The 27,842-nt window shown below is 42.8% G+C and overlaps 1 protein-coding gene across 1 annotated transcript in view; it reads right to left on the bottom strand.

Moving 5' to 3' along the window:
• DPYD (dihydropyrimidine dehydrogenase) overlaps positions 1-27,842 on the bottom strand; it is a gene marked incomplete at its 3' end in the record, with an annotated part of 352,887 nt that overhangs the window by 199,284 nt on the left and 125,761 nt on the right. The window contains exons 7-8 of the mRNA XM_080623761.1: positions 26,971-27,052; positions 23,674-23,761 (exon numbers count right to left, since the gene is read on the bottom strand). Of these exons, the coding sequence (XP_080479887.1) occupies positions 23,674-23,761; positions 26,971-27,052 (170 nt within the window). The remainder of the gene's footprint in view (positions 1-23,673; positions 23,762-26,970; positions 27,053-27,842) is intronic.

A 27,842-nucleotide genomic window follows, 5' to 3' on the forward strand; every position in this document is an offset into this window, starting at 1 on the left:
CCAACCCTTACCCCAGCACTGCCAAGGCCACCACTGACCCACGGCACTGAGGCCTCATCTCCACGCTGTGTGAACCCTTGCAGGGACGGTGCCTGCAGCCCTGCCCTGGGCAGCCTGTGCCAATGCCTGAGCACCCTCTGGGGCAGGAATTGTTCCTCAGCTCCATCTAAACCTGCCCTGGTGCAGCTTGAGGCCGGTTCCTCTTGTCCCATCCCTTGTTCCTTGGGAGCAGAGCCCAGCCCCTCCTGGCTCCATCCTCCTCTCAGGCACTTGTAGGGAGCCATCAGGTCCCCCCTGAGCCTTCTCTTCTCCACACTCCCTTTGTTTCAAGAGTGAAGCACCTCGCTGGGCTGCAGACCTTCAAGCAGGGTGCAGGACCCTCCTGCACAAACCTCTGCACCACAGCCTGGTTGCTCATGCTCCATAGGGAATGTTCTGTTTCCCACAGTTGCTCCTGGCCAATTCCCAAGCTGTGTCAGACTCAGTCATGAGAGCGTCCAGCTTGTGACAGAGCTCTCAGCACTTGCTTGTGCCTCCCTGGCTCCAAGAACCCCCCTGTACACCTCAACCCAGTGTTCGGGCACTGAACTTACCCCTTTTTACGTATTCCAAGACGTTCACGCTCCAACTGGATGCAGTGCGACCATGCTTTGAGCCGCAGGGCTAGCCTAGACGATCTCCAAAGGTCCCTTCCAACTTACGGCTCTATGAAATACCCCTCTCAGTTGGGCTCTTAAGGCATGGAAAGAGTTCTGCATTTTCCATTTGGTAGCATACATACTTGCCTGCAGAAAGCACATCCTGCCACTCACAGTCCCTTTCCCAGTAAGCGATGGAGTCCGGTTTGGCTTATTCAGTGCAAATGCTCAGTAATCTTGTAACATAGGAATGCAGGCCAAGGACTTTAAAGCAAAAACGATTACAGGTTTCCCCCATTGTCAGAGGATTTAAGTTATTAGTATTTAAAGCCAACTTCTTCAATACTGCTATGCAGCGATGGATGTCTGCAACGTGTAAGAACAGTAATTCTACCTCTGATGTGATTTCCTAACAGGCTGCAACAAGACTGCAACTTCATAAAGTCCAGTGAGCAATCCCACCATGCAGAAGGAAAACCTTGATTTGTGCACCCACTGCCCTAGTGTCCACACTTCCTTTCCCACGTTCAGCAGCACCAAACCAGCTTTACCAAAGCAAGCCTTTCACACCAGTCTTTTGAATGATCAATTTGGTTTGCTTCCCATATAAAATTAGACTATGCCTGCTTGAGCCCTTGACACAGACTTTAGCAATAACAACAGTTGTGTGAGAAGAGAGAGACTTGGAGAAACAGAATCCTCTGCTAAACCCCATCCACCTCTGACTCCTGTGTTCTGGGAACCAGCATTTTACTTCTGATTACAGTCCACATGTGAGTAGAAAACAAGTATTCACTTAGGCACTGAAATGGCTCAAATCAGCTCTGTATGTTAAAGGGATAACGTGTGCAATGAGAACTATCGGCTCGATGACCCCGTGCTGACAATCACATCCCCAAACACACGCACAGATAGATACCTGTAAGTACAGGTCTTTCCCAAAGCTTGTGCCCTCACATTTGTGAAGGAAAGGATGAGGATTTTAACATCTCCTGAGTCTGCAATCAAATGCTGAGCAGATACATACTTATATAGCAGGCAGTTGCTTTTTTTCATGGTCATCTCTATCACCAATGTAACAGGAAAATAAAAAGCCATTTTCAGGGACTCCCAGCTCAGGAACAAAGTAATGAATTAAGCCACATTTCAGACTATTTGGATGAAGAAACTGTTGAAGGGGCAAGAAAGAACTATTTCCAAATGCAGCCTTCGCAAGATGAAAAGAGGTTACTATTGAGGCACCATAGGGAAGGCTTGGAGGACTTTGCTATGTACTTAGTTATTCATTCGATCATCTGCACAGATAGCTTAGAAAACCTACTGAAACCCAAGTTCCCAATTACATAGGTTTTACAGAATAGGGGGATAGTAATAAAAGGTAAATCATAGAGGCAACTAAGACACTTTAAAACCTGAGCAGAGATAAACAGAACAACGCTTTCAGCGAATAGAGCCATCAGGAAGATGTCATAAATGCAATGCTATCAAGACAGTGAAGAAGAAAAGAATACTTTGGATTTCTGAAGCCTTGTAATTCAGCGTCCAACAAATGCAGCATGCAGGATTGCTGGCTGTACTGCAAAAGCCATTGAATTTGTCAAACGAAGGTAGAGATCCTATAGCAACACCTTCCCCTTTTCACTGTGCATAGAAATGCAAATCAGTTCAGCAGACAGCGAGCTATACTCAGCACTTGGCTGCATGAGTTACTTCAATTCCAATGGTAACAAATAGAACTTACTGTTTGGAGTGCTTTCTGCTTCAAGGTGCTACACAACTAGTCAATCCGCAACATATCCTGTATACAGATAACAGATAAACATTTATTCCTGTACTTTACGGACGTGCAAAGAAATCCAAGTGATGTGCCTTCAGGTCGTGTATTAGAAACAAGGTTGTGATGGCTCTCAGGCATTCACGCAACAGGATCTTAAAATGCTGGAACAGCGGATCTTCCATCAGCAGAATCTTCATGGTCTGGGAAGCATGCAGGCTGTTTCCTGCCTCTTGCCAGTATCAGCATTACCTTAACAGTTATATCCTTGCAACTGGGGCTCTGGAGGCACCCAGGAATCAAGATGCTGAGAGAAGTGGGCAATGCCCTTGAAAGACCACTCTCTCCAGTGGAGACCAGAGGAGCTCCCCAGTGACTGGAGACAGGAATCCAGCCTCCAACATCTACCGATTATTATGAAATGCTTATTTTTGCAACTCTCTTCCCTTCCTTGTTTTAAGGAGATGGGACCATATCTACAGGCCAGGTCACATCATAGCTCTCTTGCCGGCAGCCCGTACTGAGTGGACACAGGTAGAAAGACCTGCACATATCAATGTGCAGCTACAACCCCTAACTTTGGGAAACCCATGTGAATGCTGCTATTAAAACCCTAGGAATAATCCATTGTCAGAGGGTTATTCAGAGAGCAAATCAAAATTAGCACCTAATTACAAGTCCTCCAATTCCCACTTACTCCACACTGAGTAGGAAGAGCTCAGCTGCAGTAGCAGAGCAGGAGGTATTCAATGAATGGTACATTTGAATGAGATGGTCATTTGGGGTCAGCACAGACAATGGCAACCTTCCTGCAGGATTACTAGTTGCCACTATTTGACTTCTTTTGGACACGTCTAATTATACAACTTCTCCTTACCTGTCACTTGGCAACTGAGCTGGGAAATCATTGTGTTTTGAGAACAAAAGATCCTGGCTGACATAGCAATACACTTATTCTTTGAGTTGAATAAGGAGCGTGATCGGAACTGATGAAGTCCTCAAAACACACGTTTCCCCATCATACAGCTGACCAGTCCAGACAGGTATTTATATAAATGCTACTATTTCATTTGGTGTTTAACTTTAGACCTTACTTGTTTGCTGTATGTGATAAACAGTGGTTTACGCAGAACAGCAAGGATCCAAATTCAGCAAAACACAGCCATGCCACTCGCTTGTTCTATTTCCTTAAAGATAAAAACCCTGATCTCTACATTAGCAAAGGAAGGAAACCATTGAAAATGTGGCTAGAAAAGCTATAGGAGCTTTTTATTTGAACCCTTTCCATTTTTATCATCTTTGAAGATATTGCTCATGGCTTTCAGCTTTTACTTCTTCAATTTGGTTTATTTTCCCAGTTTCTGTATTCGATTATATCTAATAGCTCTTCCTTCGTGTTTCCTTAATCTTCTTCCGTTCCATTTCCTTGTACGTATATTTTTCTTGTTTGCCTTCACTTTATCTACTGTTTTCCAACTCTCCCTCATTTTTTGTAGGGTTTCTCCTACAGCCTTTCCCTTCCAGGCTTACGTGGACAGCGTTGTCTCAGGAGCACAGGGTGCCCAGAGAAGCTGTGGCTGCCCCATCCCTGGCAGTGTTCAAAGCCAGGTTGGACACAGGAGCTTGGAGCAACCTGCTCTAGTGTGAAGCATTCCTGCTTATGTCAGGGGGTTGAACTGGGTGATCTTAAGGTCCCTTCCAATCCAAACCAGCCTGTGGTTCTATGATCCAATGAAGTCCATGCACTGTACGCTAAAGTGCTCTGTAGACACTGCCTATGAATGTAAACCCCGAGTCAAGACCAAGTTTGCTTGCTTTACAGAAGGCAAGCTCCCCCTCAAGTAAACCTTGTTCATACATCAGCCATCCAGACACGGCACAGAGCGTGGCGTGCGTAGTCACTCCAGACACTGCATCAGAGCTGTGCAGACACAGCCATAAATGCCAATGGAATTACTTACATTGTGTAAAGTGAAGTCTGTGCAGAAGCTTTTGTGAGAACAAGGCCTAACGTTGTTTTTACCATAAAACCCATTTTACACAGCTCCTCCCACACTTCTCAAAATTGCATCCCTAATTATGGAGTGTGGAGATCTACTATAAGTGATTGATGTTGGTTTGTATGTTGTTATGGAAACAAACCAAGTAGGAGTCTCTGCTTTGCGTACAGAATCTTGAGTCAGATTTTACAGTAAATAACTGAGCTTTCCAGTGTACAAGCAACAACACCATATGGCCATTAATCTCCACCCAAAGGCTACGTCCTTGCTTGCCACTAGTTGTTAAAATTAAGGTCTTTCCAGAAATAAGAGTAAAAATCAATGCACTTGCTGCATCCCGTCACTGATCAGGGAGCAACAAAACATGGTCATCCCAGTTGGGGCCAGTTTATAAGGGTGAACATTTGACAAACTCAATCGGGACGTTCATCAGAATCAATCCTAAGCAAGGAATGCTTAAATCAAACTTTGAGTTGACAAATTCTGCAGCTCTCAGGACAGGGAGATGCTAGAGCCATACACAGGATCCAGGGAATGTTAAGTTCCCATCAAATGAATGACACATTGAAGTTTAAAGATAACCTCTAAAGTATTATTTGGGTATTGAATATGTGTGATGTGGGTACCTTCCAAACAAAAAGGAGACCAGTGTTCCCTAAGGAATTTGCGATTCAATAAGCAAAGCTTTGTAAAAAGGATGCGAGCGAGATGAAAAGCGAAAGCCGCATGAAGGAAGACAACATCAAACGGGTATGCTTTAGTGAGAAAATAACCACGTTAATTCTGCTTCTGTAGGAGTTCAATGTCCAGGACAGCCCAGGTCATCATTCCCGTCCTAAACATGTCTGGTTTGTGCATCTCCATTTCAGCACTGCAGATCTGAATCCGGCCCTGCCCTGTGGCCATCTCCTCCCTCTGCACCTAACAACAGCACTGACTACTCCTTGTACTTTGGGTCTCCTCCAAACACTCCTGTAATTCCACAAGGACCCTCTCTGCCACCAAGAGGCATTACTGACCACTTTAGTTCTTACTTTGTACGCTCCTGGGCAGGTTCCCAAGCACATAAACACGTTCTCCCCAGTGTCAAGCCAACAAGAGAAGGTGCACCCGCTTCCTGACCGACTCTGGTCACCACCAGGTCATAGCTCAGTGGAAGCTCCTGCTTTGCCTACTTTGTCCCTTCTTTGAGTCTCACCAGAAGCACTCCTGGGTTTGCCCAAAGAGATCATTACTAGCCCAAATATACAATAATCACTGCTGGCTACCGAGCAGCATCAGACAGGCTTCAACTGGCCTCAGAGACATGCACCTTGATCAAGCCATTAAAGGTCCACCCAGTGACAGAAGCTCCCTCATCTGGGACCAGTGAAGGTTCTACAACACGCCACAAACCAGCCTCTGCTATTGCACTGGATCCTTGTCGAAAAGCCAGCCGCTCCATTCCCACTTCCTTCAGGAGGGTAATGGGAACTACCCCAGCCCTGCTTCACTACCTCCTTATCCTGGCTCTTGATTCTCCCACTGATCCCAATGATTCTTGCTCACAGTTTTGCTCTGAGGGACTACCATGTCACTCTGCTTAGGGTGACAAGCTTCCTCACCCATTCCTGACCAAGAGACACTTCTGCTTGGGAAAACTCTAATAATGAGCCTCTTTTGACACTGGATATTTATGCTGCCCTAACGCCCTTTGCTGCATCCCTGGGTGATTTCTAACCAGACCTTAATGTGATCCCATTAGTTATCCTGCAGCTTTGGGGACATCTAACATACACTCTGTCTGAGTGTGTACAGCTATGGATATAACCCCTACAGTCCTCTGCTGCCTCCTCCTAACTAAGTCAGACACCAGGCTGGAATCTGGCTTAAAGGACAGGCCTTAAAACTCCTTCCTGGTGCACAGAACAATAGTTTGTCCATTCTCTCAATAAGCAAAGTGTCTTTACAATGAAGCATTCAAGAGGACTAAGATAAATAAGCAGTAGTCTTTTCTCCAGGCTTTTTTGCCTGAGCAATGTTTTACAACCTTTGGGCCAAGTTTGTCTTTTTATCTCAGAAGGGAAAGCAATGCCATTTAGATGGCACAGAAGGTGAACCACAGGACTTGTAAAACTACAGAGCCAGGTAATAAGAATATTATAGGGCATTTCGTAGGTGATACCATCACAGTTATTTCTGATAACAAAAATCCACTGAAATTAGGATTTGAATTACACATAAATGCAGCCATAGGGCTGTGCTTCTAAAATCTCAGTTATGCATTTGATTCTCATCTAAAAGCGAAACCAGGAGCCACTGCTACGCCTCTACAGTAAAGAATACCTAATACAGAGGGAGTGAAATGAAAAGAGCTAGCAATGCATTTCCCCCCCAGCATATCAAGCAGGTTTTCATACGGAAGCAGTGGTCATCAATCACTACCTCATTACCAACCTGTCATCTGGGTTTAGGCTAAATGTATTCTGGCTTGCTGCCATACTAAATGTTCAATGAAACATCCTTAAGGCTCTCTACAAGTTCAGCTGAAGTCGCACATGCTATACATCAAAGAGGAACATTAGCGTTATCATAGCTTAATAAATAGTGCCATTCTGGCAATGTAATCCTGTGTTCCTAGAGCTATCTTCCATTCCCAGTATTATACCGCTTAAGTAAACAATCTTACTGCCTTGTGTGAAGTTTATTTAGTGATAAATGCATGTAAAGATAATTAGTCATAGTGTTATAGATACACCTCCATCCCAGCTGAAGAACACGGGCAAAAATAGCACAGGCTTTTAAAAGCAGACAATGACATAATGGCCTTTACCTTGAAGCATTAGTTCATAATTCTTGCATATTGTGGTTTATTACCCAAGTTCCACTGCACTGCAAAACAATGATGACAGTTGAAGGACCCCAAATCAATGTCTTTTCAAAGGAACACTGGCTTCAATACGGGACTTTTCATACCCCTGGGATGCAATACAGCCACTAAGATGACTGCAAAATAGACTTCAACAGCTGTGAATACTGCTTGCTATGGGAATAACTCCTGACTTAAGTAAGGATGCTTATAATTATGGATATGAAACATACATCTAGATTCTAAAGTGGCAGAAGCTTCAAGGCACCTTAAAGCAAAGCCACAGTTTTATACGCGTGAATCAGTTTCGCCACTTAAAATTGTCTTAAAATAAAGAAAAATCATCTAGAGATTTAAGAATATTTTTGTTGTCTTTGTATAAAACCTTTCCTTTATGAACAATACCATTTGTATGCAGTCAGGCATTACTATTCCTTAACTAAAATAGGAGAAATGTCACGGATTTCCCAAATGATTTTAAGTATGTAGCAGGAAACCTGTCTTGACTCCTAAGCTGGGCTTGTTCTATGCAAAACACATTGAACTTATATCATGGACTAAAGGCCTTACCTATATCTGACATTATTCCTTCCCATTGTGCATAGATCTAAACAGAACAGGAGCTGCACCAACTCTTGACGTAAGTACAACTAGTAAGTGAGAAAGATCATGGGTCAGCATCCTTCCTTTACTAACACAGATGTAAAGAAGAAGTTACATACCGAAGAGTGCTCCCCACATTACAGTAAGGAAAATTGGGAACACTTTCTAACAAGTAAAGAGTACATTTTGCATGGGGTTTGGATGGTGACCTTCCCGAGAAGGGATGTAAGAAGAGGCTGTTTTCAGAGCGCACATCCTGCTTGGCAGGATGCTGGATGCAGAGGCCTTCTCCCACAAGGCTGGGTTCTGTGGTTCTGGGCAACCTGATCTAGTTGAAGGTGTCCTTGCTCATTGCAGGGGGCTGGATTAGATGAGCTCTGAAGGTCCCTTTCAACCCAAACCATTCTACGATTCTATGTTCACTGAGGCATATATATACATGAATAAAAGCAATTCCCCTTTTTAACTGACAAACTGGAGAGAGAGGCTGCTAAATGATTCTTTGCTCTGAACAAAGCTAAAAATGTCTATTGCTTGCTTACACCAGGCTCTCCCTTTCCTCTTCTATTGCCTCATCTTCTAAGCCACTGAAGTCAAAGTCAGCTGTGGGATAAATTTGCTTTTCTGTGAAGTTTCAGCAACAAAAACCTGGATTTCTGGATATACATCTGGAGAATTAACTTCTTTCAAGTTGTCTCTCTTTTTGCTTGCCTGTTCTATAACCTTTACGTTCCCTTGTGCCTTTAAGGCAAGGTCTCTGTTACAAGATGGTGATGCTCGAACAGTTGCATTTATTGCTTAGAAAAGCTGAGATGTCAAGAGGCAGTAGTAGCTGCACACTTCTGGCACTCCTGAGACCAATGAGTGTATTTTGTCCAGTTCCTGCTCAGGACTGCAAGGAAAAGTCATTATAAAGGTTTTCCTTTTACTCTTATATACGTATATATACATATATACAAAGGGCCAGGCATCAAACTTGCTCTTCATAGTGTGTAATAATACAGTTTAAAAAGCTTACACAGATTTCCTTTAAGCCAAACATTATAGGCCAAGCTCCTGGCTTCCATCAACTGCTTTAGTAATAACTACAGTGGAAACAAGCTCAGAATTCATATCCTTAGGTTTACACACTGTTAGGCTGCGCTTTCATTCTTCTTCTTTGTTTTTACAAGGCTACTAAAGAAGAAGCATGCAAAAGGAAGAAGAATACATGTTGCATGGGAAAATCTCACCAGATCCTTGATAAAATCAAGACCATTCTCACAGGACTGTAGCACTCAAATGTTCTGTCGTTAACCCTAATTCAGTGGCATTTTGGAGGTCTCCCAGGATACTGTTAGCCAGCTTAAGGCAGAAGCTGAAGGTAATCACTAAACACGACAATGAAAGAGGGCATTAAAAGCTGTATCTATTAAAGGTGTACTGTAATTTTCCTCCGTATGAGGTGCACAAGGGAAGAAGAGCAACCTTTTACATGCCTTTTCTGCAAAAGAAGCCTGCAGATGGGCTTGCAGCAGGTTCGTCCTCTTCCATGCCTGATTGCTTATAGACAGCTTCCTGACAAAGGAATTTGGATCCGGATCATTCAGTACAGAAATGATCAGATTTATCATGCTTCTGACAGCTGTTGCTTCTGAAGGTGCAATTTGGCAGCGAGACTGAATTATTGCAACACCCATGGAGCGTTAGGATAAATCCGGATTAATTTCTTTAGGTCTGTTTAAGTTTGAGGGGTTTCCCCCCCATCCCCATAAATATACATGGGTCAGGATCCTGTGAGAGCTCAGAGGACTTAGGGTCCAGCTGTTCTTCCATATGTTCTCGAGGCCAACACCTGCTGCAGATACTACCAAGACCTCATGGTTGGCAAGCTGCTGCAATTCCACTCAGCTTGTAGGTTGAAAGGTCACCCCTTTAATGCAGTCAGTTTGTGGCTTCCACATTAAAGAGAGGGAGTTGCTATCACTGCTGGAGCTCTATTTTATGAAACCCAGTGACAGTAAAACCAGATGCTCTCCACTTTCATAATTGCTTTAGCTGTCTAGTACATGTTCGAAAAAGAACTTGGAGGGTCTGATGAGAGGACAAGCCAACCTCTCCACGAACAAGAGAACCTTCTAACTCAAAGCTGTGACATTACTCAAGGACCCTAAAGAACTGGCTGAAGGCATGGTCTGAGGACAAGATTAATTTCCTCTTCTTTTTATTTCAGAGAGCTATGAAAAGAGAATTGAAGATAAAGAGGCTTTTTGTCTGCTGGCTCCCACTATAGAGGAGCCCGTAAGATCAAAATGAGATGAAGAACAGAGCAGAAAAGCCTGTACGTGAAAAAAGAGGAATGTTATGAGCAGAACCTAACAGGATCTTCAACAAAACTTTGGATAAACAATGAGGACCTTAAGTAACTAAACACAGCATGACTCCCGTGCTCCACTAAATCCCACAGACAAATAAGGGGGTGAAAATAGGTTCAAGGGCCATCATCCAACTTCACTAAAGCCAGGCACCCCTTACGAAAAGCTTTCCCAGGTTATACTTCCTTTACATGACAGGAAAACATGTCTCTTTCTTTCCCAGCTGGAGTTTACAGGCACTGAAGTAATCAGTGCTGAATCCCAGCAGGAAAAATACTCTTGATGTCTATTGAATTAGATGGAAAAGTAAGGAAGTGGGAAGTGCTCCACTGATGTGGCGTAAGGTGAGAAAACAGGGAAGCAGGCTGGATCTTTCCGCTGTCCCACCTTACCTACTGCCACAAGCAGAGAAAAGGCAGCTCTTCTCTAACATAGGAGTCAGGGCGCTCTGACTTATCTGAACGTAAGATGGGAGTTTCATGGAGGTGAGTCTGCTCCATCATTACCTCTGAATAGAACCGAGGGACCTGACACTGGACCAGCACACCCAGACACATACTACAGAAAGAACACTTTATAAACCAAGGGCAGCCTAGAAGACTACCCATGAACTACAAGACTACCCTAGAAGGGTGCAAAAGTAACACCTCTATCTACAAGTCATTGTTCACCTTCAAATATGCAGCTTATGTCAGGAGAGGAGAATGAGACCTCTGTGCATAAACACATTCACTGCAAATTCAACAAACTCAAACGGCACTGCCTTTTAATGACAACACAAACGGGTTCATTTCCCCAATTACAATGTTAAAATTGCATCAATACATTTTTTCACTTAGATTGTATTTGTCATGGTTTAAGCCCAGGCCGTAAATCAGAACCACGCAGTCCATTTCCCCTCCACCCTTTCTTCCCCCTGCTCCTGGAGGGACGGGGAGGAGAATCGAAAGAATGCAACTCCCATGGGTTGCAATAAGAGCAGTTTAATAACTAAGGTATAACACAAATCACTACTGCTACCACCAATAATAATAATGATAAGGGAAATAACAAGGGAAGAGAATACAACACCTCACCGACCAATACCTCGCCCCTACCCAGCAGTGCTCTAGCCCTTCCGGGGACTCTCAGTTCTACATCCTGGGCATGACGTGCTGTGGTATGGAATACCTCTTTGGCTAGTTTGGGTCAGGTGTCCTGTCCCTGCTTCCTCCTGGCTTCTCCTCCTCCCTGGCAGAGCATGAGACTCACAAAGTCCTTGGTCAGGGTAAACATTCTGACCAGCAACTGAAAATACTGGTTTTATCAGTATTATTCCCAGGCCGAAAGTCAAAACCACAGCGCTGCACCAGCTACTAAGAAGGAGAAAAACTGACTGCTGCTGCTAAACCAGGACAGTATTTCTAAGTCAGGATCCCTTCTCGTCAGACATGCAGTCTGAACGGCTGTATATGAGGCCGAATGCAAACACGGAAGGGAAGTTCCAGATATTACATTTAACCCTCATTTCTGCCTCGATGATAGATGCAAGAATTCCAACCAGGTTGGTTTTATGAACCGCTTCAATGATTTGTATTCAGGGCAGCATTAACAATCCCCATGACAAAGTGTACTTCAACAAAACTACCCTGCTTGTGACACATCCTTTGCAAGTAATGTGTTTTCATTTTTCACATGTTGCATCTCATTCATTTTACCCGGGCACACACAGTTACATCTGCAAGATACGGTGAGCTCCCAATCCCTTTGAAATAATAAATCATTTCTTACAGATGCTTTCACCCACTGCAAGGCTGCTGCTCATTAATCAAGCGTTATCTGTATCTATCACTGCCCAGTGCTCAATAGCAAAGGCGCCTCATTTGGAGTTTTGACTTTTACTCATTGCTTAGTCCCTGACCCTTATACTACCACATGCTTATTAGAAATAAGGAAACCCTACTGCGTGGCAGATCTTACTACAAGGAGGAGTGTCATACAAGCAGAGGCACATTGTTCTTTGAGGACGGAAAGAAGCAAAGTCACGCTGCTCTTCAAACTGGCAACACACATGCAACCACACTGCCTTCAAAACTCTTTTCCAAAGTGCAATTCAAACGCACCCAAGGAAGCAAACTATTTCTGGGCTAGACCTTTTCATATCCCAAATGATGAAATAAATATCTATTAGGCACTATGCAAGGTGTTTCTCATTCCTGGTCAATCATTAGCTTTTAAGGTGAGAAAACAATACCTAGGATACATCCTTAACAGCGTAATTCTACAGGGGAGAATGTAAAGAGAACGATAATACTGGGAGAAGCGATCCAATCGAAACTTTCAACTTCCTTGTGATCCCTGGGAAATTGCTGTGTTCATGCCACTAATGCAAAATGGAACCTGCATTATTTAACTTGCCACTGTGGTTGTTACGCTTCTTCAAAATACCGGAACAGAAGTGAAATTTGGGAAGCAAGTGGTTGGGAATGAAGATTTCTGCATCTCCGAGAAACAGCTGGAATGTCTGCCAGCAAGAACACGTTCTAGCTTCTCCACAGCATGTTTACAGCCCTTTTAGCGCTAAGTTTCACTACTCCCATAGGATAGTAGAGAAGAAACAAGTCAGACAGGAGGTCAACAGCCAGAGCTCAAGTCTCCTTCTCAGCTGAGCATCACACCACGCTGCTTCCTTCCACTGATGTACTGTGGTGCAGGACTTACGCACATTATTATAGAATATTAAGAATAATGTATAAAATAATATCTATTATCGGTACTTTATAAATTATCATGCATACATTCTTATACATAATATCTAAAATAATATTTTTCTATAGAAATTGTTATTAACCAAGTAAAAAATGAAAGGCGGTGAACGCAGCTTCCAGTTAAAGCCAATGACCATCTCCTGCCACAGCTGCAGTTCACTCAGCTCTCCTTATTTTGTTGGCATATTCTATGGCTTTCTGAATGAGCACTGAACACCACACGTGTATCTCTGATTATTCACTCTGCAAGGCTGATTAAACACATTCCATTCTTGCAAGCATGGCAGGTCTACAAAAGTGACTGAGCTACAACGCGTACCTTCTATGCTTCAGTACAATAAAGGGCACATTCAGCATATGCAAAGGCCCGTATTTGCATGTGAAAAATAAGGAACCAAGTTTCTACTGTAAGGGGTGTATTAAGACTCTTCTGTCCCCATGATTTAAAAAGTGCCAAGATATCAAAACTTTCTTTACTTAATCCTATCGGGCTTTCCAGAAGAAGCTGCACACAAAGCACGGACCCACATGGGTTGTAACAATGAGGGGTGACTTGTTTAGCTTCTATTTACTAGGAAATCAGGATCTTTAATGGTAATTAACTCCAAGTTTTACTCTCAAGCAGCTCCTGCAGCAACAAAACAGGCAGGAACTTTATCCCAGTGATTAGTACAGGCACCACAACTGAGTATCTCACACTTCCTGGTCACGGTGTCCACCTCCCTGCGCTCTGCAAATTGAGGAACTCACAATCTGTGCGCAAGGAGACAAACCAGCAGCTGAAAATCCCGTCCCATGGACAGCTTCAGCAGTCTCAAACTCAAGCTAACCACGCTAACCAGCACGGAAGAGCTCTGCTAGCCTGCTGGGGCCTTCCCAAGCTTCTCCTGAAGCCACCTCAGCTAGGGCAGGATCAAATCATTAAATTCTCTTGGAAGCATTTGGGTTTTGTCTTCAACTAACCTTTCTCTAACTCTCTCAAGGTTAAGAAATCTCCCAGACAAAGACTCAGCTATCATCTTTCATATACAAAAGATTCAAACTGGGCCATAAAAGCAGCGTCAAGCCTGTGTCTCCCAGCAAACAGAAAAGCAATCACATCTAAATCACCTTTATACTGAAATAATGAATTGTGATGTTTTCAATGTCTAACTCCTGAATAGCATACTAACTATAGTTTAGCTATAATAACTCTAAAATGAGAACGACTGCTTCTTTTAGAGGAAATGTGCTGTTCTCAGTTAGAAAATCCAAGGAAAAGGTACCAACATGGTATTATCGAGGAATGGTCTTTGACAAAGGTTAATGTCATCTCAACTTCACTAACAACCAGGGACTGAAATGTCACTGTCTACTAAACTGTTAGAATCTATTTAAAACTACACCTCACACTCAAACCCACAACCATCCCTGACCATTAATCACAAGCCAATGAGGAATTATGTCTAACGGATCCTACGAACTCTGCAGTGAGTTGTACAACAATGAAACAATAACAAAACCCAGGTACTTTTCAGACATGTAGTAATGTACAAGTCCCTGCTTGTAACCGATGAGTAATTCCAACCCGATGGCAAGATGAACTGACTGAAAACTGTTTATCTGTACATTGTCACTATTCTATTTTCTTCTATGAAAGCAAAGATCATTAGAGGGAATGCTGAATCATCGTACTCCCTGTTGAATGCATTTTCACCTTCTCTAAGGGTTCGCGTTCAGCTTACTACGTGTTCAGCACGAACGAATGAACAATGGTCAAACCATGTGAAAGAAAACACTGCCAAGGACAATGTTGGGAAAACAGTTTCCTTTGTTAGATAAACATATCATTTGTATTAGCATTATCCAAACACTGTGAGCCCTCAGTACGCCCACCCTGGTCTTTTAATCTTGCAAACATTGTTTTATAAAGACAATTTACAGTGATTTAAGCACAGAAAGCAGTAACAGTGCAAAGAATGCATCTTGATTACTGTATATATGGCACACCTTGGGACAGCACCAAGAAAGTGCCAGATTTTGAGCAGGGTTTGATACTATAAAACACGCACAGAAGACTACCTATGTGACTTGATGCGCAAGGAATATCAAATTTGATATATTATGGGATGCAGCAATACGCTACACAAACCTGTATACCTGCTAACCTTCCTTATAAGACTAGTATGCAATACTATAATATTGATATGGTTAACCCTCGTTATATACACAGTCTTGGTAACTATTAACAGATGGATTTGCACAGCATCTTTCAATTCTATAGTAAAAGCAGCCATATGACGAGCATCTAAAGTCTAGATTAGAGCAGTAAAGAACACACAGTAAAGAACACGTTTCAAGTATCCTGAGCATGACGAGTGGTTCAAAAGCCTGGATAATCTCTATCCACTCAAAATTCAAGACAGAGCAGCAAAACTATTTACATAGCTTAGTTAAAGATTACTGCCTATAGTGAACATGTCAATTTTCCTCCTCAGGTATTTGTTACCTTTAAAAACCACCATCGCATTAAAACTAAAGAGATCTGGGAGGCAGTGGATGCGCCTTCCTGTGATGGTAGAAGCCATTGGATTGGATAAGAAGATCACAAATGCTTCTGGAATACAAAAGCTTCTGGAATACAATACAATGAATGCGCCAAGCCTGAATGAAAGACAGAGGGATCCCTTCAGGAAAGGCAGCGACAGGGCTCAGAAGGCCCTTGGCTCCTGCGGATCCCAGACAAATGGAATCACAAGCAAGTGTGCCTCAATTTACCTGGAGCTGGCCTCTAGCACACCCAGGTGTCAGGATTTTCCCCTGCAATGAGGGAATGCCCTTCATTATGCCAAACGGCACCTCCATCAACTAAGGCCTGACCACTGAGCAATGATGGAAAGGAACACAGATGAGTGAGAAGCACCAGGCAACCCGCAGGTAAGACGGGCTCAATCCAGCGGTGGCTTCCTTAGGACCACTCTCCAAAGGAGAGAAGTGGCACAGCAAGCAGCTTTCTTAAAGCCACCTCTAAAAGTCCTCCAACAAGAGCTACAAATCCCCTGCACAAGCCCAGGTTTTGTCTTAGCTTGTCAATTCAACAAGCAGATCCACCCCTTGTTGAGTGGGCAGCGAAAGGAATAAGAATTCAGGAACATTATATTTATGAGCCATAGACGCGTACAGGAAGCCTGTTTCAAACTTTATTCATTAGCACAAAAAAGTGCTTGCCATCTTCTCACCAATAATTGGCACTTACCAAGTGAGACTGTGATACACTTCCTACTTCTCCTCAATCTTTAAAAATAAGAAGAACTGGCCTAGGTTAGCCTCGGTTTCTAAACAGCCTTTTCTCTTTCATAAGCAAGATGAAGGAAATCAGAGCATTGCTAAACCTGCTGTTGAAATAATAGCGTATTGTGTCAGTCCTCCTGCAGGATTAAGGTAGGACAAGGCTTCGAAAAGGGTCAGATTGCACTAAATACATATTGAACCCCTCTACTTACAAGGAAAGAGCACTCAGCTCAAGTAAATGGATACGCACCCACTTCCCAGCTGTATTATAGATGGTCGGTCATTCTGTGTCTGAATGTTAAAGTGGAAGTAAAAAGATGGCAGCACAATTAATACTTGTGCATCTAAAAGACAAAAGTAACTGACTCATAAAGTGAACTTTCAGAAACAACAGGTAAGCAAGCAAAGCTCTTTAGGTGTAAAGCACTAGAGTGGGTAGCATCAGGATATGAAAACGTGCTATCTGACATCATGGCGTTCAGCATTTTGTTTTCTTACGTACTTCTCAGCCGTCAAAATACTTAAAAACAAATGCTTGAATAAACTCCTGAAAACTGTTAAATAATGTTAGATTAATTCATCTGCTAAAATAGTCAAAAAGTAACTACTGCTAGAATCCCGGGCTGGTTTGGGTTGGAAAGGACCTTAAAGCTCATCCAGTTCCAGCCCCCTGCCACGGGCAGGGACACCTCACACTAGAGCAGCTTGCTCCAAGCCCCTGTGTCCAACCTGGCCTTGAACACTGCCAGGGATGGGGCAGCCACAGCTTCTCTGGGCACCCTGTGCCAGCGCCTCAGCACCCTCACAGGGAAGAGCTTCTGCCTTAGATCTAACCTGAACTGCCCCTGGTTCAGTGTGAACCCATCACCCCTTGTCCTGTCGCTACAGTCCCTCTCCAGCATCCTTACACCAATTAAACCAACCTCTTAAACCAGTATGAATCCAATTGATTTTGCCATTATATTTAGGTGAGCATTTCTTAGGGAAACTGCTCAGCACCTTGCAAAGAGACAGGAGAATGATCTGTACAACACGCGCAGCAGAGATTGTTATGCTAAGCGGGGTTTTGGTAGCAGTAAGTCAATAAGAGCATGAAAATCTGTGTAATTTGCACGTGAATAACTTCAGGATGCCCAAGGACACATTATTAGTATTTTTTGAAAGTGTCCTAGGACTATTAATAATAAATAAGCTGGTTTGTGCATCTAAGCCTTAAAAGCTTTCACCTGCCTACCGGACCTGATGCGTATTAGGAATGTTCCACCAACGTGTACAGCAGGAGTGAGAACAAGAGAGCTGGAAGAACAGCTGACTGCAAATAGGAATAGTAGAAAAAGATGCTTCAAGCATAAGAATTTTTGGATGTAGGTACACTGTTGGTCTCCAGGAAAGATGCTGCACTGGGAATAAAAGCAAGTTCAAACCTCTGCTCTAAGCACGTAAGAACAGGTTCTTTCCCCGAGTTCCTTTTCTAATGTCACTATATTCCTTTTGGTTTCTAATAACAATACACTTTTAGATTAGAGAGTAAGAGAGGATGAGAATACAATGAACACTGAAGACTAATGAATTTTGTAATAGAACCAATTGATGGTGTAATTCTCCATGAGACATGACAAAATGAAGGAATGTGATCTTCCAGAAGGATGCTGTGAGCCTGTGAGCTAAGGCTCTCCAGAAGGTACACTATAAAGCCCTGTACCTGACTGTACAGACTCATGTGGACCTTCTTCTATAGGACTTCATGCAGCTGTAGTTCAACTTGCATTTCTGGTCCTGTTCTGTACTACATTGCAAATGCATCTATCAATAAAGATCTTATGGATCTCCATTGAAAACAGCAAAACCCTTTCAAAATGTCATTTTTAAATGATTCAGGTTACCGTAAAGCAATTGGGAAAGAATTTGGATTGGCTCTGACCAAAACCTGCTGCTGCTCTTCATCACTGTTGCTCATCAAACTGTTCAAAGTACTCTGACTTCACGATCCAGCCTGATGACCTCATTCTCATTACAGCACAGATTTCTGCAGCTAGATGGATTTGAATCTGTTGGATCGCAATCGAATGTAATTCCAAGCATTCCCCTGGCTCTGCAAACTGTATTAGCTTTTACTGCAGAAGGATACTGATGCCTGAAAGGCCACTGTTGTCACCGTTCAAAATGCTGGGTGAAAACAACAGTCTTTGCAAGATGCTGAGAAAGTGATAACCCTTGTCTACAAGCAACAAAACCAACTCACAATCTAAGCAAGGCACACAGTTATTATGCGTATGTAGATGATCACATCACTCCTAACTGCACTACCTTCTAACATACTCTTTTTCCCCCTTGCTTGTGTTGTTTTCTCTGTTCTTTGGCTTCCTTGCAGCAAGACCTCTATGAAGTGTCAAAACACTTAAAAATTATCAAATAACACAAATCCCACCAAAAAACCCCTCCAAAACCGGAGCTTTAGATCCCAAGAGCCTAAGGCTACGCAATGCTTGTACAACAGTTCTAGCTTTAACCAAGATGCCTTATATTTTACATGACTTGCTACATTAGTGCTGAGCCAGACCGGTCTTTCCAAAGAGGCCTAAAAGCATCGTTGTAGGGAACGTCTTGAATGCCTACAAACATAAAACAGTTCTGGAAAACAACCAAAGGACAGCTAAATCCTGGCGATGTTTCCAAGTGACTCTGCCTCTATAAACTTTTCCCTTTGGAGGTGCTCAGTGCAATAGCAAGTGAAGAGAAAACTCAGAAACACCAGGTAAAAAGAAAAGCAGAGAAACAACCGAACGAAAGCCTGTTCCCAACCTGAAACGAGAACTGCTTTGAATGTGACATATTTCCTCCATCAATGCCTGTGCTGGCCATGGGCCTACGGGCCCCATATGCAAACTGCATGTCCTCCAAATTTAGTTGATGAATCAGGAGTATGATGCACCATTTTTTCTCCTCTAGCACAAGCAAAATGAACATCTGTTCGCTTTTTGCCACGTAGGTTTATATCTGGGTGGGTGGGTGTGAACAGAGCTCTTGATGTGTAATATTCCTCCCATCTGCACACCAGGTGGCACTGCATAGTTAATCAGAAGATAATAACAGCCATGAGGAGATTACTTACTTCTTTGGGAACAGACAGTGAATTAATCTCACATGGTTCGAGGCTTTTAAAACAAGGTACATCGATGCTTGGACTTCTCATTTCGGTTTTCGGGGTGTCATTTCATTCCAATCAATGGCATCATCTGATTATCTTCTTGTTGGAATGCTCTGTTAATTAACTAGGAATGGCTGCAATTATCACAAAGGTTCTTTCCACATGGGATTTCAGTTGTTTTGCTTCTTCCGCACAGATTTAACCCTTACGAGCAGGATATACTACTTCGGATACATCCCAGCATCACCCTGCTTAGATTTGCTTTGTATGCTCATCTAACTCACCATTCTGCAGTGTTTAATAGAATCTCTGAATCCCCTAATACAATAAAACTAACTTCATAGTGATTCGACATCATCAAATGGAGGAAGAAACAAGAGAGCATCATTACTAGTTGCATTTGCCCTTTAATGAGAAGTTAAGTAGGAAGTTAGTTGGTGCTGCAAGTTTCAGCCTGTGAATTCAAGCAATTTCTGGGAATGGGGCTTAAGATCTATTAAGACACGTTACCAAACAAAGCAATATTTGAAGCTATATTTTAGCTGATTCCATATAATGTAAATGTTGTTATATAAAACATCTGTTTGATGATAAAATGTTATGGAATCAGGAGAGTGGTTTGTGTAAAAGTCTGCAGAAAATACACTGATGGTAACAGCCTTTCCATAGCTTTGTGTGAATGTCACATCAAACATGTCCCTAACCACTTTAAAGACTGAGGTCACTCATTCTCAACTGAAGCGTTGGATAAACAAACTGGTTTGTATTTTCTCTTTCAAGAAGAATATACGATGCTTTGGGCAGTCTTAAAAGACAGCCCCGCAGGACCCTGCTTTCCAAAGTATTCGCCCAACTTCAAGAAGGATGAGTAATAAAAGCCCAGTATTTCTGCATATGCTCTGATAGACACACAGACAGCCGGTTTTTGTACAAATTGCAAGTATTCTACCCAAAAAACAACCAGGAGACACAGTAACACAAAGCATTCAGGCTCCTCTGCTCTCTCTGTAAGATCCCCTTCGCTGCCTTATTTTGCTGCCTCCGAGGTCCATGTGCTCTCTCCTCTAGCTCTCAGCATGACGGCTGTCTGCTGCCCCGAGCCTCAGTGCTTTTGCCAGAAGGCAGCAACTGATGCAAGGCTTCTTTTGGTTTTAAATAGCAAACTTTTCACACTGCTTTGTCAGCTCGGTCACAAACTCCTCACAAGCCTTTAGGATCAAGAAGCGGAGCCGATTCAAGGTAGAGTCTGCTGAACGCGTCACACGAGACTCATCCAGTATCAAGTGTCAGCTCGCAGATCTGGACGGGGTTTTTTGATTCCCTGCATCATTTGGGGGGTCAGCTTGAAAAGTTTGGGTGGGAGACTGAATCCTGATCCTGTATTTTGTGTGAATAACAAAAGAAACCCCAAAGATTTGCAACTGGAAGATCAATGGAATTGCTAAATGAAAATGTAAAGGATTCTCATTCTACATCTCTAATCCTTTATCAGCATTTATAATCGCCCGTTGACATCAGGCTGAGTGAGTGTAGAACTGCACCAAACTAAATGACAATGAAAAGAGAATTAAAACCTATAGCAGGCACTCCCAGAATATATTGATCAGGTCGTTCCTCCCTGTATTTGGCTGCCGCCTTTTAGTCCTGAAACATTCTCTTGTGTGCTATTGTCTATCACTCCTTCTGATGGAGGAAACTGAGATTCATGGACTACCCTTTAATACCGGTAGCTGTGATCTGAAATCAGGACTGCTGGAGAAAAATGGTCTCTCGCTTAAGTCCCTGCATGCAGAACACAAGGTATGTTTGCTGCTACATGTTGCGAAATACGCATCTTTGCAGAGAGGAAACTGAGAGGACATGAGAGTAAACGATGGACCCACAAGAGGCAATTCACATATTGGTCCTTTAGGAATAAACAGAGGTACAGCGTTAAGAACTGGCTGAATTAAACACAATTCAGATAAGGCAAACAACCAGCAGACTGAAGGAAAGAACTACAAAAAGCAAACAGGGCAACAGGCAATCCTGCGGCTGAGAGTCACCTACCCTTTCTCTGGGGTTCTGCTATCAGAGGGCAGAGCTGGCTTCCAGTCTGCCATTGCCCAGATTGATCTCTTCAATTAGCACTTACTCAGGTCACTATGAAAGCTTTTCCTCAGGTCTTCGCTAGCACAGCATAAGTCTTTGTAACCCTAAATGCCGTATCAGTCTTTACAACATTATCCACACAGGGACACCTCACACTAGAGCAGGTTGCTCCAAGCCCCTGTGTCCAACCTGGCCTTGAACACTGCCAGGGATGGGGCAGCCACAGCTTCTCTGGGCACCCTGTGCCAGCGCCTCAGCACCCTCACAGGGAAGAGCTTCTGCCTTAGATCTAACCTGAACTGCCCCTGGTTCAGTGTGAACCCAGCACCCCTTGTCCTATCGCTACAGGCCCTGATGAAGAGTCCCTCTCCGGCATCCAAAACTGAGAACTACCATGCTTATTTTCCGTTAAGGTACAGACTCATTCACAAGCAAATTATGACAACCTTTAAACAAAAAAACCTACTTTATATAAGCAGTGTTTTCTAATTGTTTTACTCCCATGGTTCAGGGTAATGTTCAAATGTGACATTTCACTGGGTACCTTTGTTTAGCTGGCAAGTAACACAAAGAAACACAGTACAGACTCATTAAGGGAAGGCTGCTGTTGTAGAGAGTTTATAAATGCCCTACTGCGTTCATGTAGCTAACTCTAGAGATCCGTGATCCCCTTGGTTTGTCCATCTTTCACTACCAACATGCAAGACCACATTACGTACCAGTGCCTCGCAGAGTTGTGTAGGAGAAAGATGACAGGTAGACTGGGGGGTACAGAGAGGGACCAACTTCATCATACATGCAAGGTAGCTTCCAATAACAAAACTTTGTAGGAACACATAATCCTTCATTAGCATTTATACCCTCTGTTTCCTAACACAATCAGTGAACACATGGTTTACGGGAGCATTATGCTTCGTATGCCTTCTCTTGGTTATTAAAATCCCGGCTGTGTCTCTGTCTCTTTACCTAGCACCTGTATGGAACAACAGTGTCTATATTCTAACCACAAATATTTTACATTAGGATAACTTGAAGGTCAGAAAATTATGTATGTAATTACATACATATATACATATGTAATGTTGATATACATAGATAAACCCACATACGTAAACCAAACACTCCAATCATCTCCGTAGTAGTCAATGGCCGCTTTTGCTAACCTTTACCTGAACTGTTCTATCGCACTTCCGAGTCAGAAATCACGCTGATATTCCAAACGTGACTGACAATTGTTTCCTAATCATTAGACTCTCCAAAAGCAAATGTTCAGTGATGAATTAATCCCTGACTGCTGAGATTTCACAAAGCAGCTTGAAAGACACATGAAAACAAGAAAGAAGTGAAGTTGGACCGTTGCCGTGTATACAATTACATTCAAACATGACACATCAGAATTCTTATACATGGAAGGTCTCTAACAATGTGAGGATTTAGAATGAGATAAATCCCGACACACTGTACTGTAATCACATGACAGAATAGACCTGCAAAGCTTATTATACTGCATAACCAGATGGCAAACAACAGTTGTCACTGTACTAAGAATTACATCTCTGTAATCAATAATAGGAAGGAGGAACAGTTGCACAACTTGTTTCCTATTATGTTCACTTAGGCAACGTCTAGATCAATAAAGAGCATTAAGCCTCATACCAACTGTAGACCATTCCTGCTCAACATGCCTATCATATGGTAGAGATGGGTCCAGCTGTACTTCAAAAGGCTTGTAAATGGATAACAGTTCTAATCTAACATTAAAAAGCAGTGGTTCAAATAGCAGGGAAGTGTAGGACTTCTTTAGCATATGACAGGAGATAGACCTATGATGACAGTTTTAGTATCAAAGCCAGCTTATTTTGCTAACCCATCTCATATCTGTATGTTGCTACAACCTACCTGAAAGATGGTACGTGTTCTATATGGAGGAAAGAAAAAAGAAGCAACCAAGCACGGTACCACTGGCTTACATAGAGACTCATTATGCGAGTACAGCAAATGGCTGACAAAAATCATGTATCACCCCAGGCCAGTGTGGCAACTAATTATGAGTAAGTTTTTAGCTCATCCCTTTGTTAATTATTTAAACCACCAAGAAATGAGCCCATTCAGCCACAGCCTCAGCCTCCATTCAAATCCATCACACAAATGGGAACCTTCTAACGAGGTGACGAAACACGGGACACTGAGCTCTTCTTACCTATTCCAATAAAGACTGCTTTGTAGCCATCCTCTTTTAACGTCCGGAGTGTCATTCCATCCATTGAAAGGCCTTTACCAAAAACGATCTGAAAGAATTGAAGATTACTTGCTTTTCACGTGAAAACAACTGCGTCCTGCACACAGACACCTTCTCATGAACAAAACTAACCCATTTCACACACACACCCCCCTCCTCCCCAACATCAGGCTCTGACTTAAGCAACTGGCCCAAACTAGAGATGGGTAAAGGCACTCTCAGATGATCCTCAGATGGGGGCCACCTTGCTTGGTTTCTGCTGTGAGCTACAAGAGTTAAAGCAAGCTACACCAAAGAACAGAGCCTGTTTCTGCAACACGCTACTGAAGTGAAGCTGCAAATAGCACTTTCCTACTGTAAGTAAACCACTGTATTCAGGGCTGACTGACTCCAAAAGGTTGTATTCCCATGTGAAAATAACGAATTTAAGAAACATGATTGGGAAGAAGAACATCCTTTAGGGAACATACACTAAACAAATCACACCGACCAAAAACCAAGCAGTTAGGTTTATTGCAGGAACAGGAGCGCAAGTATGAGCCTCTTACAGAGAAACACAGAAAAGACATGACACTGTTCTGTATTAACAGGGGCTGTGAACAGAAAACCAAGCAGTGTTTTCCCGCACAGCACCAGGCACTTGGTAGGCCTCCAACTGCGCAGAATGCAACGCCATTCCCAAAGGAAGGAGGGTATTGATTTGTGCTGCACTCTCAGAGCTCACAGCCAGGATTTAGCACTGAGAACACTAGCTAGAAAACCTTTATGCCAAAAACCCTCCGTGAAGCCAATGGCGGGGTGGTGGATTCAGAAAACCTGCCTGCAAAAGACTGGGCTGGAGAAGGCAGGAAGGGTGAGGGATGTCCTACTTGCTTGTACTTGCAGCAGACTGTTCTGTATGGTAAACTAACACAGGTTTTCCAGATTCAAAAGTGAAAATGAGATCAGTTTTGATAGCAACTTGCACTTGGTCATCCCAATTCAGACAAGCACCAATGCTCAGAGTGTGGCAACTGGTGTCTATTGAAAGGGACGTCACAGTAATAAAAGTGCGCCTGTAATCTATACTTGTTTCAGTTCAATTACTATTCGCTTCCAGAAGCAAAAGCCGATAGACTTGCGTAGTGATAATCCACCAGCAACCCTGCTTTGAGCAGCCACTGCAGAGGTTGAGCAACTACAGTTGTAAAAGTGAGACAGGGAACAGCGGTTGCTGCGTGTTCAGCAAACCAACTCCAGCAGCCTCCTGTGTAAAGGTTGTGCAATTGAAGATACACGCACCTTTTGCTCAGCTCTCCTAACCCCAACAAGGCTTTCGAGTGCACAGAGTGCGTGTGATTCCTCTTCTGGCATTTTGTACTTCCTGACACGGGTACGTGTGGTTTTAGCTCTGTGCTTGACACTCGCTGAACTTGAAAGCTTTCCCCCAGGTTTTTGTTCTATCACCTGCGTATTCACTTTACAAAATGCCATGCTCTATCGTGCAAGCACTAGGTTGTTGTGATCTTAGCGGCGGGTAGCGCTTTAGTCTTCGTGTCATTGTATTTCTTGTCATGGAATCTATGTTCCATTTAATATACTTTTCCTATCAGTGATAAAATAAGACAAATATAAAATACAGGCTACAAAACCTAAACCACCCATCATGGTTTTGGTCTTTGGAGATCTAGTGCATACATTTAGTATTACAGATTTTATCAGAGTGTAAAAGCCGTGGAGTTGTAATCCTTTCAGGACCACAGACGACATCCTCACTGGCAACACAATACATCCCATAAATTGTCATTCCAGTATTTTATCCTATTGTGTACATATGGCATGAAAACCTGACGAAGGAATTTAAATGGCAATACTATTTTATGTGGGGATTCATAATACCCCCAGGGCCCAGCTCCGTAATCCTTACTCAGCTGACTAATTCTTACTAATTTCAGCAGAATTACTTGAATAAACAGCACGACTGAGCATTTACCCAATACAGCACTTCCCAGCACAGATTTGAAATGCTTTAAGTAAACACCAGGAAATATTCTGGGCTTATATGTTAAGTATCTAAAGCTGAGGTATAAAGCTGAGGTGCTTTGCTAACCAGCTTGCCAAAGGGTCAACTGCAAACCAGCGGCAGAGCTTGGAAGCAAATTCACACTGAGATTCTCTGCTGCGCTTCAAACCTGCAGAGGACTTGCAGGTCAATGTGACACGGTGGCTCCATCAGTCCATGCTGGAGACCTTTCCATAAGAGAGAGCCCTGGGAAACCAGGTTTTGCAGAGCTTCTGCCCAGCAATTTGATCTAGAAAGGCCTCAGCGCTCTGGTTTTAGCCCCATCCCTACCTCAACCTCCATTCTGTCAGTCTTCTCGAGGGGTACAAAGGGATCTTTAGAGTACAAAAACAGACATAAAGCATCTAAAGCTTTATCTTACATCTTCCCAGCATGTTTATGAAACCTGGGCAGATGAGGTTCTCACATGATTCTTGTGACAAGTCACAATGTGAACCAACATGAAGGATTCCTGGAAGAACTTCTTGCTTTAGTATCACGTTAAAAAAACATTATCCCTCCCAGTTCTCAAAGAGCTGATCCAGTGATGCATTATTTGTGACTTCTATTAAAATGAGCAGCAGTTGTAAACACGATCTAAATCGTCAGCTCCAGCTCGACATTAACAAGAAAGCAGTGTTCCCATTATCTAGAAACAACAGACATTCATTTAACAGCATAATGCATAACTATTACTTTCCAACAAGTTGAATGACTGTTATTTTTTTACACATTAACACTTTAACTTTATGCATTTTATTGTAAGATTCACTTGGATGCAAGACTGTGTGCTAAACTAGTAAGCAAAAAAAAACCCCAAACCAGGGAGAGGGAACGAAAGGAGAAGCCTGGACCAGGAATGTTTTAAGTGATGCCAAACTTGCATGGAAAAAACCCCTCGATTCTCAAAAATCAAATCATTCCAGTGGCTACACTGAACCCCTAAAGCAATTTAGGAATTTGTTTCTTACAGACAATTAATCACATGCCGGCATGCCAGATGAGAACTATTGATTGCCCTTTTCCAAACTAGTGGCATTCAGACAGGAGACAGACAAATGCCCTGAGCAAGAGGAAGCATCTTCCTGCCTCTGTCTGGCATAGCTTTTAATCGTTCTTTACTAATGTGCATGACATTTTGCTGTTAATCTTTGGCAGGGTTCTTGTTCTTTTCTTTCTCTCTGAGCTATACATAGGCAGGGTGTATTTTTCATTACCTTCACTCCAAGATCCTTCATAAGCTCAGCTTCAAACTGCACCACATCGTACGGCAGGCGGAACTGGGGGATTTCAGATGTACTAAAACAAAGAGAAATGAATGCTTCTGAAATACTTCCAGCTATGAGGGAGAAAGGATTTATTTGTCACAATTCTTATAGCACACCTTAGTTAATTCTGACATATGTGAACGGAAATGTGCTGACGCTTGGCTTTTTGAAGTTATTAGAGTGACACACCAGCATCATTCACCCAATGCTAAAAATACAGGCCAGGAAGTACCTTGAGGCCAATCCTGCCCACACATGCAGGTAACTGTTTAACATATGTCGAGCTTGAGTGCAAAAGAGCTTCAGCTCCATTTCTTTTGCTCGCCAGGAATACGTAACACTAAACAAACAGAGGACACCCATTTAAGAACGGGTCTCACGGCTACTAAAAGCAAAGCGCTCTCCTAGCAATGATTCATCAAGCTATCAGGATGGACAAAGTCATTCATTTTCTATCAGCTCCTGGTCTCAAGTCTGCTTTTTGACTTGATGTTTATTATCTGGTATTTTTTCCTCCTGGGGAAGATTTGGAATGACACCTCCAAGTTCCCAGAACCACACATCTCCTGTATGGGCAAACTGCAGCGCTAGCATAAAATCTCAGTTCATATAGACCAGTACAAATCTTTACCTCCAATGAAATGACATTTACTTACGCCAGTTCAAAAGCCCTGCCATAAACCACATTGCAGGTAATCACAGTGAAGTTCTTGTTTAGACACTTTTGGCCAATGAAGATCAAAACTCTGCATATGCAGAAAAGTGAATCTCTCCCCAGATATTCCTAAAGCTCCTGTTTAATGTGTTTTCAAATTAATGAA

This window comes from Psittacula echo (genome assembly GCF_963264785.1).
Source record: "Psittacula echo genome assembly, chromosome: 7".
In the NCBI taxonomy this organism is placed as follows: domain Eukaryota; kingdom Metazoa; phylum Chordata; class Aves; order Psittaciformes; family Psittacidae; genus Psittacula; species Psittacula echo.